At 44.9% G+C, this 13,533-nt stretch overlaps 1 protein-coding gene across 1 annotated transcript in view; it reads left to right on the top strand.

Annotated features, from left to right (window-relative positions):
- The window catches only part of wdr95 (WD40 repeat domain 95), a 73,855-nt gene that overhangs the window by 42,680 nt on the left and 17,642 nt on the right, over positions 1–13,533 (top strand). The window contains exons 12-19 of the mRNA XM_078403041.1: positions 562–631; positions 2,353–2,593; positions 4,795–4,900; positions 6,083–6,234; positions 8,556–8,658; positions 10,369–10,475; positions 10,610–10,689; positions 11,933–11,987. Of these exons, the coding sequence (XP_078259167.1) occupies positions 562–631; positions 2,353–2,593; positions 4,795–4,900; positions 6,083–6,234; positions 8,556–8,658; positions 10,369–10,475; positions 10,610–10,689; positions 11,933–11,987 (914 nt within the window). The remainder of the gene's footprint in view (positions 1–561; positions 632–2,352; positions 2,594–4,794; positions 4,901–6,082; positions 6,235–8,555; positions 8,659–10,368; positions 10,476–10,609; positions 10,690–11,932; positions 11,988–13,533) is intronic.

The following is a 13,533-nucleotide window of genomic DNA, read 5'->3' as shown; positions in this document are numbered from 1 at the left end:
TACAGGGCAAGTTCTTTTACACAGAGGATGGTGAGTTTCTGGAACACACTGCTGGGGATGATAGTTGAGGCAGATACGATAGTGGCATTTAAGAGACTTTTGGAGAGGTAAATGGATATGCAGGGAATGGAGGGATAAAGATTATGTGTAGGCAGATAAGAGATAGCCCTGGCATTATGCTCGGCACAGACATTGTAGATGGAAGGGCCTGCCCCATACTGTACTCTTTTATGTTGTATTAACATTTTCACCTTGTCCCCAGTTACTATTTAAGCTACATATGAAAACTCAGTCATCCCTTTAAAAGCTATGGGCTGGTTTATGAAATCTCAAAGTTGTTTGATTAATGCTGTCAGCTTCATGCCAGAATTTAAAAAGATCGAATCACGAGAAATGATTGAGATTTTTTGCTAATATCAGTCAGGCAGATGGGGTGGGAGTGTCAGCATTGCCTGGCTCTCTCGATTAATTATGAGTCTATATCTGGTGCATTTACTTCACTTCAATTAGTCTTCTCTTTTTTGCATTTTTATATTTCACCAAGCACCTTTTTTCTTGCAGCTGAAATATTATGACTCCATCACCTCAGTCATAACTGCTTCCAGTCACGAAGCCACAGCCTTGGTAATCGGTAAATGAATTTTTGAACCTAATATTTCTTTACTTTAGATTTTACTTGGACATTCATGCCCTGTGGAAACAAGCCCTTCGGCCCACTGAATCCCCGCTGATCAATGATCACCCCGTACACTGGCACTATCCTACACACTAGGGACAATTTACAGTTTACAGAAGCCAATTAACTCACAAACCTGTGTATCTTTGGGATGTGGGAGGAAACCAGAGCACCCAGAGAAAATTCATGCAGTCACAGGGAGAGTGCAAACTCCGCACAGACGGTACCCGGGTCTCTGACGTTGTAAAGCATCAACTCTATCACTGCGTCACTGTGCTGCCCTCTGTTTCTGTAGTGGTTTACTTCACAGCTTCAACGGTAGTGTCATTCTACAGACTATGTAAATGATCGCATAATGCTTGGTATATCTCCTGCTCTGAGTAACATCAAACATGGACAAGACTTCTGAGCATATTCTATTCTTGTAATCATGATTTTTCAGACAGGAGAATGACATTTAAGAGGCTTACAGATAAGCACATAGGTACGCAGGGAATGGAGGGATATTGAAAAGGACACAAAATGCTGGAGTAACTCAACAGGTCAGGCAGCATCTCTAGGGAACATGGAGAGGTGGTCTAGAACCAGAGAGCACAGTCTTAGAATAAAAGGACATACCTTTAGAATTGAGATGAGGTGGAATTTCTTTAGCCACAGGGTGGTAAATCTGCGGAATTAATTGCCATAGGTGGCTGCGGAGGCCAAATCATTGGGTATTTTTAAAGCGGAGTTTGACAGGTTCTTGATTAGTAAGAGCGTCAAAGCAATGGCAGGACAATGGGGTTGGGAGGAAAAATAGATCAGCCATGATCTAATGTGGAGCAGACTTGATGGGCCGAATGGTCTAATTCTGCTCCTTTGTATTATGCTCTTATGCAGGGAATGGAAGAATGTGGATCATGTGCAGGCAGAAGAGATTGGCATCATGTTTGACATGGATATCGTGGGCCAAACAGCCTGTTCCTGTGCTTTTGTAAATTGAAAGTTACAGCATGTGATAGGCCTTCCACCCACAGAGTCCATGTCAACCATCGATTACCCGTTCACACCAGTTCTATGTTACCAGGCTGGATTACTAAGTCAATTTCACTCTAGTTGTATGTGTACACATTCTGTTGTGCTGCTGCAAGTAAGAATTTCATTATTCTGTTTCGGACATCTATATACTAAAACATTTGTTTGTTTGTTTGTTCCTGAACTACAGCCAAAACGGTACAAGATCGGGTTAGGGTACATTTTTAGGCCCACCTTACTCACCGTCATCCCTTTGGTGCGAATGGAAAAAGTTTCATTGAAATCGGTGTTATATTTTTTAAGTTATTCACATTTTAAAGTTTAAATCTATGTCCTAGGGAGGGAGGGGGGAGAAGGGAGGATAAGGGGGGGTTGAGGAGGATGGAGGGAGGGGGAGGGAGGGGTGGGAGGGGGGTGAGGAGGAAGGGGAGAGGAAGAGGAGGGGTGGGAGAGGGGAGGTGGGGGGGGGGGGAGGAGAGGGTGCTGCACCAATGCAGGAGAGGTTTGGGCCCAACTGGTCCACTTGGTCTAGTATGACAATAAAACACTCCTGACCCTCTTGACAAATTGTGCAGCTGAAACCTGATTCTAAGACTTCAGATTGATTTCCTCCATATTTTGTTGGGTCGTTCCCTTATCTTCCCTCTGTTGATCCATCGAAGGCTGTACCACTGGGACCACAAACCTGGAGAAACAGATGAAGGAGATGAGAGAATGCTGGAAAGAGGGGAAGACCACTAAATGTCACGGTCCTTGTGTTCCTCAGAAGAGGCTTGAGTGTGACCAGTCTGTATTCTGTGTGCACAAAGGAGTGAAGTCTTTTGACTTGTGCAAGAAGAAGAACTTGCTGGTTACAGGAGGGCTGGACCGCATGGTGCGGATGTGGAACCCTTATGTTCCCGGGTAAGGCTTTTCACTTGATACACATGCCAATAAACTAAACTAAACTAAGGTGGACATGAAATCTCCAACTAATATCTTGTTCTAGAATCACTGAGACATACAGCACAGAAACAGACCCTTTGGCCCAACTTGCCCATGCCGACCAAGATGCCCCATCTACACTCGTCCCATATCCGTCTAAAGCTATCCGATCCATGTACCTGTCGAAATACATTTTAAATGCTGCTATAGTCCCTACCTCAACTACCTCCTCTGGCAGCTTGTTCCATATACCCACCACCCTCTGTGTGAAAACGTTGTCCCTCGGGTTTCAATTCAATCTTTCCCTTCTCACCTTTAACCAATGTCCTCTGGTTCTTGATTTTACTTTAGTTTAGTTTAGTTTTAGTTTAGTTTAGAGATACAGCGATCAGCTGTACTCTTGTTCTATCCTGCACTCTGGGGATAATTTACAAAAGCCAATTAACCGACAACCTGCATATCTATGGAGTGTGGGAGGAAACTGGATCACCCGGAGGAAACCCACGCGGTCACAGGGAGAACATGCAAGCTCTACACAGACAGCAACTGTCACCAGGATTGGACCCTAGTGTCAGGCACTGTGAGGCAGCAACTCCACCACTGTACCACTGTGCTGCCCAATGCTTGAATTATTTATCTGCTGCACACTGTTTTGTTGTAGGAAGGCTTAATACAGTGTAGGACACAGTTGTATTGTGGATTGTCAGATTGAATCAGGAGAGACTGAGAGATAGAGGAACGTTAAATTACTCGTTGATTTGTAATATGATAAAAGCATTGAAATGAGAAAAAAAGTGGGTGGGGTGTTATCTAAAATTGGACAATTCAACGTTCTTACTGTTGGGTTGTAAGCTACCAAAGTGGAATATGAGCTGGAGTTCCTCCAGTTTGTGCTGGGCCTCACTCTGGCAATGGAGGAAGCCCAGGACAGAAAAGTAAGTATGGGAATGGGAGGGGAGTTGAAATGGATAGCAATCAGGTGATCCTGCAGGCCTTGACGGATATTGTAGTAGGAATGTAAAATAAGTTTTTGTTGTAGTTTAGCGATACAGCATGGTGACAGGCCTTTCGGCACCCCGAGCCCGCACACTAACACTATCCTACACACACCAGGGGCAATTTACAATTTTACCAAGCCAATTAGCTTACACACCTGTATGCCTTTGGATTGTGGGAGGAAACCAGAGCTCCCTGAGAAAACCCAAGCAGGTCACGGGGAGAACGTACAAACTCTGTACAGACAGCACCCGTAGTCCTCCTTTGTTATTCCCCCCATGGCGGTTCCCCCACCCTGGGTCCTCCTTTGTTCCCGGCGGTGCATCCTCCGGCTCCCACGTGGCCCGTCTTCGACCGCTGGCGCCCTTAACGATCGCCGATACCGACTGGTGCCCTCATCGGCTGCTGACCGTGGATCAACCCGCGAGGCTTCGTCGGACGTGAGGCTCTGTCGACCCAGGCAGGCTCCACCGGGCCACGAGGCTCCACTGCTGAGCTTCTCTGCGGCCTCCTGGGAGGCGTCTGCCGCGGTGGCCTCCTGGGAGTTGTGTGATAGGTATATCCTCAGTTGAGATGTTACAAATATTAAAATGATTCTGAAGAAGAGTCCCGACTCGAAGTATCACCTATCCATGTTCTCCAGATCTGCTGCCTTTTCATTGCACCTCAGTACACGTGACAATAATAACAAGTAGAACTGAACTAAAAAAATTGGTCTGGGCATGGGTACAATGTGATTCTATCACTGTAATATTTAGACTTTAGACTTAATACAGCGGGAAAACAGGCGCTTTGGCCCACCATGTCCGGGCCAACCAGCGATCACCCCATACACTAAAATATCCTACACACTAGGGACAATTAATTTTTTTTACCAAAGCCAATTAACCTCCAAACCTATACATCTTTAGTGTGTGGGAAGAAGCTGAAGCAACCAGCAAAAACCCACGCGGTCACAGGGGGAACGTGCAAACTCGGTACAGACAGCACCCAAGGTTAGGATTGAACCCAGATCTCTGGCCCTGTCAGACAACAACTTTACCGCTGCTCCACTGCACCGCCCACTGTGCTGCGACCCGCTGAGTTACTCCAGCACTTTGTTTCCTTTTGCAGATTGAAATAAAGGGCTGCATTTATCATATTGTGTGTTCAATTCCTCTTATATCTTATTTGTTGGTTTACAGGAAACCTACCGGCTCTTTGAGAGGTCACTGTGCCCCGATCTGCTTTATTTCCATTTCCACCGACGACAATAAACTTTTTTCTGTCTCCACTGACAACACTGTAAAGGTTTGTAAAATCTAGACACTAAAATTAAAACTAAACAAGCCATTTCCTCCAACAGGTATCTCATATAAGGAGAGGTTGGACAAACTTGGATTGTTTTCTCTGGAACATCAGAGTCTGAAGGGAGACCTAATAGGCATATAAAAGTATAAGAGGCATAGAGACAGTCAGAACCTTTTTTCCAGATTTAGAGGGATATGGGACAAATACGCAAATGTAGATGGGGCATCTTGGTAGGCATGGACATGTTGGACCGAAGGACCTGTTTCCATGCTTTATGACTGTGACTCTATAATGCACACAGATAACTCTGGATAATTTCCAGAATTTTTGCCATGGATGGTTGATCCACTGGGCCAAACTGGCCACAGACATTGAACCGATTTTACGTATGTTACACATTTAACATATGTTCACTTGCACCTCCTCCAACCTCATCTACTGTACCTGCTGTTCCTGATGTGGACTCCTGTAGGCAAGACCAAGCGCAGGCTTGGCGATCGTTTCGCTGAACACCTCCGCTCAGTCCACCTAAACCCACCTAATCTCTCGGTTGCTGAACACTTCAATTTCCCCTCCCATTCCCACACTAAGCTTTCTGTCCTGGGCCTTCTCCATTGTCAGAGTGAGGCTAAGCACAAATTGGAGGAACAGCACCTCATATTTCGCTTGGGCAGCTTACACTCCAGCTGTATGAATATTGATGTCTCTAACTTCAAGTTATCCTTGCTTTGCCCCTCTCTCCATCCCTCCCCCTTCCCAGTTCCCTGACCAGTCCTACTGTCTCCGACTACAGTTTATCTCTATTTGCTTTGCTGTTACCTTCTCCCAGCTAACAATGATCTATTCTACATTTTCTGTCTCACAGATAGAAATATGCCACAGCCTCAGAATAAAAGGACGTACCTTTAGAAACGAGATAAAGAACTTCTTTAGTCAGAGGGTGGTGAATCTGTTGAATTCATTGCCACAAACGGCTGTGGAGGCCAAGTCAATAGTTATTTCTAAGGCGTAGATTGATAGATTCTTGATTAATACAGGTGTCAAGGTTATGGAGAGAAGGCAGGAGAATGGGGTTGAGAGGGACAGATAGATCAGCCATGATTGAATGGCCTAATTCTGCTCCTAGAGCATATGAACTTATGAATTCCACGTCATAAAAATACTCAATCCCTTTGTTTCTAGATCTGGGATACTGAGGACCAGTGTTGCCTGTACACAGTTAACCAAAAAGCCAGTGGAATTAAAGGAGATATATCCACAAGCCTCTACATTCCAGCGATCAAAGCACTCTGCATTGCTGCAGACTCCATCGCCCTGCTGCACCTCAGGATACAGTAAGCATCTCTCACAATTCTTGCAAAGCGGACTCTGAAGTTTAGCTTAGCTCAGCTTAGAGATACAGCGTGGAAACAAGCCCTTTGGCCCACCGAGTCCTCTCCAACCAGTAGTGCTATCCTACACTCTAGGGACAATTTACTATTGTACAGAAACCAATTAATCTACAAACCCGCACGTCTTTGGAGTGTGGGAGGAAACCAGAGCACCCGGAGAAAACCCACGTGGTCACAGGGAGAGCGTGTAAATTCTGCACAGACTGCACCCTTAGTCAGTATAAGAAAATAACTGCAGATGCTGGTACAAATCGAAGGTATTTATTCACAAAATGCTGGAGTAACTCAGCAGGTCAGGCAGCATCTCCTGAGATGCTGCCTGACCTGCTGAGTTACTCCAGCATTTTGTGAATAAGCACCCTTAGTCAGGATCGATCCTGGGTCTCTGGAGCTGTAACGCAGCAACTTTTCAGCTGTGCCTCTGTGCCGCCCGTTACAAAAGCATTTCACAGCGTTACAAATTTCCTTTTGAAGAATACTAGGGCGGCACAGTGGTGCAGTGGTAGAGTTGCTCTCTTGCTGTGGCAGAGACCTTTTTTTAATGCTTTGGTGTTCTAAGCTGCCCCTCCAGTGACATTTTATCAATAGACTGCATATGATCAGTGTGGAACAGTCTGAGTTATAATGTTTTGTTCAGTTTATTATTTTCATGTGTACCAAGGTGCAGTGAAAAGCTTTTGGCTGGCATGCTATCCTTCCAGTTGAAAGACTATATATGATTACAATTAAGCCGTCCACAGTGCAGGGAGAAAGGAAATCATGTTTAGTGAAAGATAAAGTCCAGTAAAGTCGGATTAAAGATAGTTGAAAGGTCTCCATGGAGGACTTAGGAGGTTAGGACCGCTCTCTAGTTGATAGGATGGTTCAGTTGCCTGAAAACAGCTGGGAAGAAACTGTCCCTGAATCTGGAGGAATGCATTTTCACTCTTCTGTACCTCTTGCCTGATGGGAGAGGGGAGAAGAAGTGACCAGGGTGAGACGTCCTTGATAATGCTGGCGGCTTTGCCGAGACAGCATGAAGTGTGGATGGAGTCAATGGAAGGGAATGGGAAGGAACTGCAGATGCTGGTTTAAACCAAAGATAGACATAAAATGCTGGAGTAACTCAGCGGGACAGACAGCGTCTCTGGAGAGATGGAATGGCATGCCTCGCTGAGTTACTCCAACATTTTGTGTCGATCAATGGAAGGAACATTGGTCTTGTACTCAGAAGAAATGGTATTCTACTTTCCTGCGCCCAATATACAGAGAGATCTGGGGTCCAAGTACATAGCTCCATGAAAGTAGATAGAGAGGTAAAGAAGGCATATGGTATGCTTGCCTTCATTGCTAGGGGCATTGTGTATAAGAGTCTGGAAGTCGTAATGCAGCTTTTTAGGACTTTGGTTAGGCTGCATTCGGAGTATTGCGTGCAGTTCTGGTTGCCCCATTACCAGAAGGACGTGGAGGCTTTGGAAAGGGTGCAGAGGAGGTTTATCTGAATGATGTCTGTGTCAGTTGTACCGGGCCCTGGTGAGACCTGGAGTACTGTGTGCAGTTTTGGTCTCCAAATTTGAGGAAGGATATTCTTGCTATTGAGGGCGTGCAGCGTAGGTTCACTAGGTTAATTCCCGGAATGGTGGGACTGTCGTATGTTGAAAGGCTGGAGCAATTAGGCTTGTATACACTGGAATTTAGAAGGATGAGGGGGGATCTTATTGAAACATATAAGATAATTAGGGGATTGGACACATTAGAGGCAGGAAACATGTTCCCAATGTTGGGGGAGTCCAGAACAAGGGGCCACAGTTTAAGAATAAGGGGTAGGCCATTTAGAACGGAGATGAGGAAGAACTTTTTCAGTCGGAGAGTGGTGAAGGTGTGGAATTCTCTGCCTCAGAAGGCAGTGGAGGCCAGTTCGTTGGATGCTTTCAAGAGAGAGCTGGATAGAGCTCTTAAGGATAGCAGAGTGAGGGGGTATGGGGAGAAGGCAGGAATGGGGTACTGATTGAGAGTGATCAGCCATGATCGCATTGAATGGCGGTGCTGGCTTGAAGGGCTGAATGGCCTACTCCTGCACCTATTGTCTATTGTCCTTTTGTGTAAACCAGCATCTGAAGTTCCTTGTTTCTTCTTCTTGGGCCTTCCAAGGGTATAAATAGATCTTGCTCCCTTTCAGATGGCAGGAATCACAAGTGTATTTAGTAGCTCAAGTGCCTGTACTGACCAGAATCTCGTTAGGGTGACTGGAATTGAGTCTGTTTCTGTTTCTCCACTGTCTACAGACCTCAGCCTCAGCCGCACCACGTTAACTCTCACAAAGAGCCGGTCCTCTGCTGCGTTTATTGCAAGGAGTTTCGACATGTCATCAGCTGTTCAGAAGGATCGGTAAGTACATGGGCCCACAAACATACAAGTGAGAAGTACCGAGAGAGTCCAAAGATTCAAGGTCCTGGGCGTGCATGTCTCTGAACATCTGTCCTGGACCCAGCACATGGGTCACAAAGAAAGCCCAGCAACACCTCTACTTCCTGAGAAGATTGAGGAGATTCAACGCCTTGTCAGCGAATACTCTCTTGAACTTCTACAAGTGTACGGTGGAGAGCGTATTGACTGGTTACATCGCAGCCAGGTTCGGTAACTCAAATGCCCAGGAATGAAGTAACATCCCAATGTCTATAGTCAGGACCCTGACTGGCAGAGGAATACAATAATTAATAAAGTTAAACTTGGAGTTTTAGAAAAATTATGAAATGGAACAGAATGCCAAAAGCAGAAATAATTTTAATTGAATTGGTTTTCTTTAATTAACAGTAAATTAGTGGTTATAATGCCGTGTGCTGCATGCATAAAGACTAATGAAAGACTAATGTCTTCTACAATTTGCTTTGAGAAGTACAATGGTGGATCTGCTTGCTTAATTAAAATATGCAATTAATTAAATTGACCATTTAAATAACAGGCAGTCACACCTTTATCCCAGAGTGGAAATGTCGAAGACTAGAGGCCCTAGCTTTCAGGTGAGAGGGGAGAGTTTAAATGAGATGTGAGAGGTGTTTTTTACGCAGAGGGTGGTGAGTGCCTGGAAAGCACTGCCAGGGGTGGTGGTGGAGGCAGATACAATAGTGGTGTTTGAGGTGTTTAGATAGGCACATTGAAATGTGGAAAGTTTAATGGAGATGTGCAGAGCAGGTTTTATAAACAGAAAGTGGTGGGGTTCTGGAACACACAGTGGTGGAGGCAGATACGGTAGTGGCATTTAAGAGGCTTTTAGGTAGGTACATAGACATGCAGGGAATAGAAGGTTACAGATCAGATAGGCAGATGGATATGCAGGGAATAGAGGGATATGGATCACATAAGCAGATGAGATCAGTTCAACTCGGCATCATGTCCGGCACAAACATTGTGGGCCATGGGGCCTGTTCCTGTGCTGTACTGTCCTATGTTCTCTGTGCTATGATATGCTGGGAATGGAAGGGATATGGACCATAGGTAAATATGGCACAGTGGTGCAGCAGTAGAGTTGCTGCCTTACAGCACCAGAGATCTGAGTTCGATCCTGACTATGAATGCTGTCTGTACAGAGTTTGTACTTTGTCCCAGTGACCGTGTGGGTTTTCTCTGGGTGCTTCGATTTCCTCTCACATTCCAAAGAGGTACAGGTTTCTGTAAAATTGCCCCGAATGCGCAGTGTACGGGTGATCATTGGTCGGTGTGGGCTGAAGAGCCTGTCCCCATGCTGTTCTCTATAGACAACAATGAAACTAAAACTAGTCATAGAGTCATACAGCATGGAACGATGGAGTCATATGCCCCTCAGCCCAACTTGCCAACACCGATCAACATGTGCCTTCTACACTGGTCCCATCTGTCTGGGCTACAACTGGGCTACAACTGGGCTACAACTGGACTATAACTGGACTAAAGTGAAGCTAAAACGGAACTAAAACGAAATTAAAACTACACTAAAGCTATATTAAACATGCAGGCAGAGAAGATTAGTTAGCTTGGCATCGATTTTGGCACAGACAATGTGGGCCAAATGGCCTGTTCCTGTGCTGCACTGTGCTATGTTCTATCTGTGCTTCCATGCAGGTGATTAAAGTCTGGGACCTGGACACAGGGAACCTTGCGTTCGAGTTTAGTGGAGCCCACGGTGATGCTGCCATTTGTTGCATGACTTTTGATGACAGTGGGAGAAGGTGAGTTTAGTTTAGCTTGGTTTATTATTATCACATGTACCGAAGTACATTTAAAGGCTTTTCCCACCTTGTGGAACAATGTTACCTGTTGATTTCTCCGATACGTTGCATGTGTAACCTGTTTTATACCGTAGATTGATCACAGGAGGAAGAGATGGATGTGTGAAGATTTGGAATCATAATAATGGCCACTGCTTGAAAATATTGAAGAAAGGTAAAAATCGTTATTTCAATCCTTGATACAAAGTACTTGTTTACAACGGAACGGGTTTGTGCAGTAATGTAGGCAGAAAATATACAATTTATAAGGAGGTCATTACTATAACTGGCAGTGAATATCAATCCCTTACTAAGACTTCATTTGCTAAGAAAGGACACAAAGTGCTGGAGTAACTCAGCGGATCAGGTAACATCTCTGGAGAATGTGGATTGGTGACGTTTCAGGACGGGACCCTTCTTCAGACTTTACGCCCCGATCTCAATGAATTCCGGGCCCACCATGATGGCCCACCAGCCTCCAGAACTTTGTGTTCTACGCAAGATTCCAGCATCTGCAGTTCCTTGCGTGGCAGTAAAGTGCATAGAACTTTATTAAGGATATGTATAAAAGTATGAACAGTGTGTACGATCCTTCAAAAATAAACTAAATTCCAACATACAGTATCTAACCTTCACTCACCGCTGCAAGTCTTCACTTGAACGTAACTTTCTGTAAGGTATTGACCAAACAATTTTATATTAGGCATGTATATTGGTATTGGCTTGTTATTTTCACACACATTGAGATACAGGGAAAGGCCTTTGTTTGTACGCTATCCAATTCAACAATTAAATCAGCTCATATTATGTACAATCAAGCCATAGACGTACAAAAGGTAGTGCAAAGAGAAAAACACCAGAGTGCTGAAGATAGTCTTACGGCATTATAGTGTTCTAGTGATAGAGAAGAAGTCCAATGTCCGCAATGAAATAGAGTGGGAGTACAGCCAAGCATACAAGGGAACAAAGGCGCAGCAGTAGAGTTGCTGCCTCACAGCACTAGAGACCCAGGTTCGATCCTGACTACAGGTGCTGCCTGTACAGAGTTTGTATGTTTTCCCTGTGACCACGTGGGTTTTCTCCGGGTACTCCGGACTCCTCCCACACTTCAAAGACATGTAGGTTAGTAGTTAATTTGCTTTGTAAATTGTAAATTGTCCCTAGTGTGTGGAATAGTGCTCGTATACGGGGTGATCGCTGGTCGGCTGGTTGGCTGGTCGAAAGTCTAATAACATTCAATAGACTGATAGGACATGTATTAGCAAATGTGCACTTAATTAGAATACAACTAAAAGGGTGTTTTACTGAACTCTGCACGTCATAAAATTATATTCATATGGACGCCATTGAATATTACAAAAATAAGGCAAAAAGTGTTTTTTTTTTAGGTAATCAAGTTTGAGTTGCTTTTGTTGCAGAGGGCCGAAGTGATGAAGTCTGTGACTGTACCTATGTGGAGATGCATAAAAATAAGTAAGCACCACATCTTAGATATTGCCCTTATTTTTCCTCACCTCTGTGTCTTTTCATCCATCTCTAAAAGCACTCTCCTCATTGGCACTAGTGACTGTCCAGCTTAAGTGCTAACCTTTCACTGGATTACTTAATTATTTACCCTCATTTGGCCCAATGGGGGAAGGATGGGAAGACCACTGCTTTAAGATTTCCTCTTATACAGGGTCAATGATTCAACCTGACACCGCCATTCAAAGGCACAGTCTTCAATGCAAGTGGAGACCTCCGAGAACAAAGGGGGGGGGGGGGGGGGACGACACACCAGGGGGGGGTGAGAGCGAAGTGGGACCCGTGAGAATGAAGAGGGGACTTGGGGGGTGTCGAGAACCAAGGGGGACCTGGCATGAGGGGCTGCCGAGAATGAAGGGAGACTTGGCGGTGGGGGGGGGGGTGCTAAGAACAAAGGGGGACCCAGTGGGGGTCTGCCTGCTGCCACATGCAGCGACAGACCTGGTTCTCCGCTGTGAGCAGAAGGTAAGTGTTCGGTGAACCACTTCTAACTTTGTCAGCACCAGACATCTAGCGATTCTTGTGTACTGCCAAGGTGAGGTCTGCTGTATGATGTTACCGGGTTGTCTGCAAAAACAAAGCATGTGACAATAATGTATAATTGAATCAGTGAAATATATCCCTAAGATAGACACAAAAAGCTCCATTGTCAGAGTGATGCTAAATGCAAATTGGAGGAACAGCATTTCATATTTAGCTTGGGCAGCTTGCAGCCCAGTGGTATGAATATTGATTTTTCTCACTTCCGGTAGCCCCAGCATTCCCTCTCTCTCTCTCTATCCCTCCCCCACCCAAGTCGCACTAGCTTCTCATTTTCACCCTACAAACAGCTTACAATGAATGGCCTGTTTCTTTTATCATCGTTACTTTTTTTGCATATCTTTCATTCATTATTCTTTATCTCTCCACATCACCGTCTATATCTCTCATTTCCCTTATCCCTAACCAGTCTGAAAAAGGGTCGAAACGTCACCCATTCCTTCTCTCCAGAGATGCTGCCTGTCCCGCTGAGTTACTCCAGGTTTTTGTGTCTATCTTTGGTTTAAACCAGCATCTGCAGTTCCTTCTTACACAAGTATATCCCTAAATTTGGAGATTAAAACTGTTTGTAGTATTCCCACCCAAAACGTCATCGATCCATTCCCTCCCCAGATGCTGCTGATTTCCACCAGCACCTTTGTTTTTTGTTCAAAATTCCAGCATCTGCAGTTCCTTATGTCTTCTCTATTTTTATAATTATCTTGCAATTAAGGTAAACATTCCATTTCTTATGGACGCATTAAGCTTTAAATAAATTAATCTTTACTTTTGCTTGTTGGTGAACCACTTCCCTACCTACCGCTCTATATTACTCTCAGCCCTCTGAGATCTTGAGGAGTAATCTTTTATGTTCTACATCCACGTACCAGGAGCCATAGAATCACACAGCATGGAAACATGCTCTTCGGCCCACCTCATCCATGTTGACCAAGAGGCCAACATGGGTGGTGCAGCG

Source organism: Rhinoraja longicauda, chromosome 7 (genome assembly GCF_053455715.1).
Source record: "Rhinoraja longicauda isolate Sanriku21f chromosome 7, sRhiLon1.1, whole genome shotgun sequence".
Taxonomy (NCBI): Eukaryota; Metazoa; Chordata; class Chondrichthyes; order Rajiformes; family Arhynchobatidae; genus Rhinoraja; species Rhinoraja longicauda.
The sequence above is the reverse complement of the archived record's forward strand: the minus strand, read 5'-3'. Positions and strand labels throughout refer to the sequence as shown.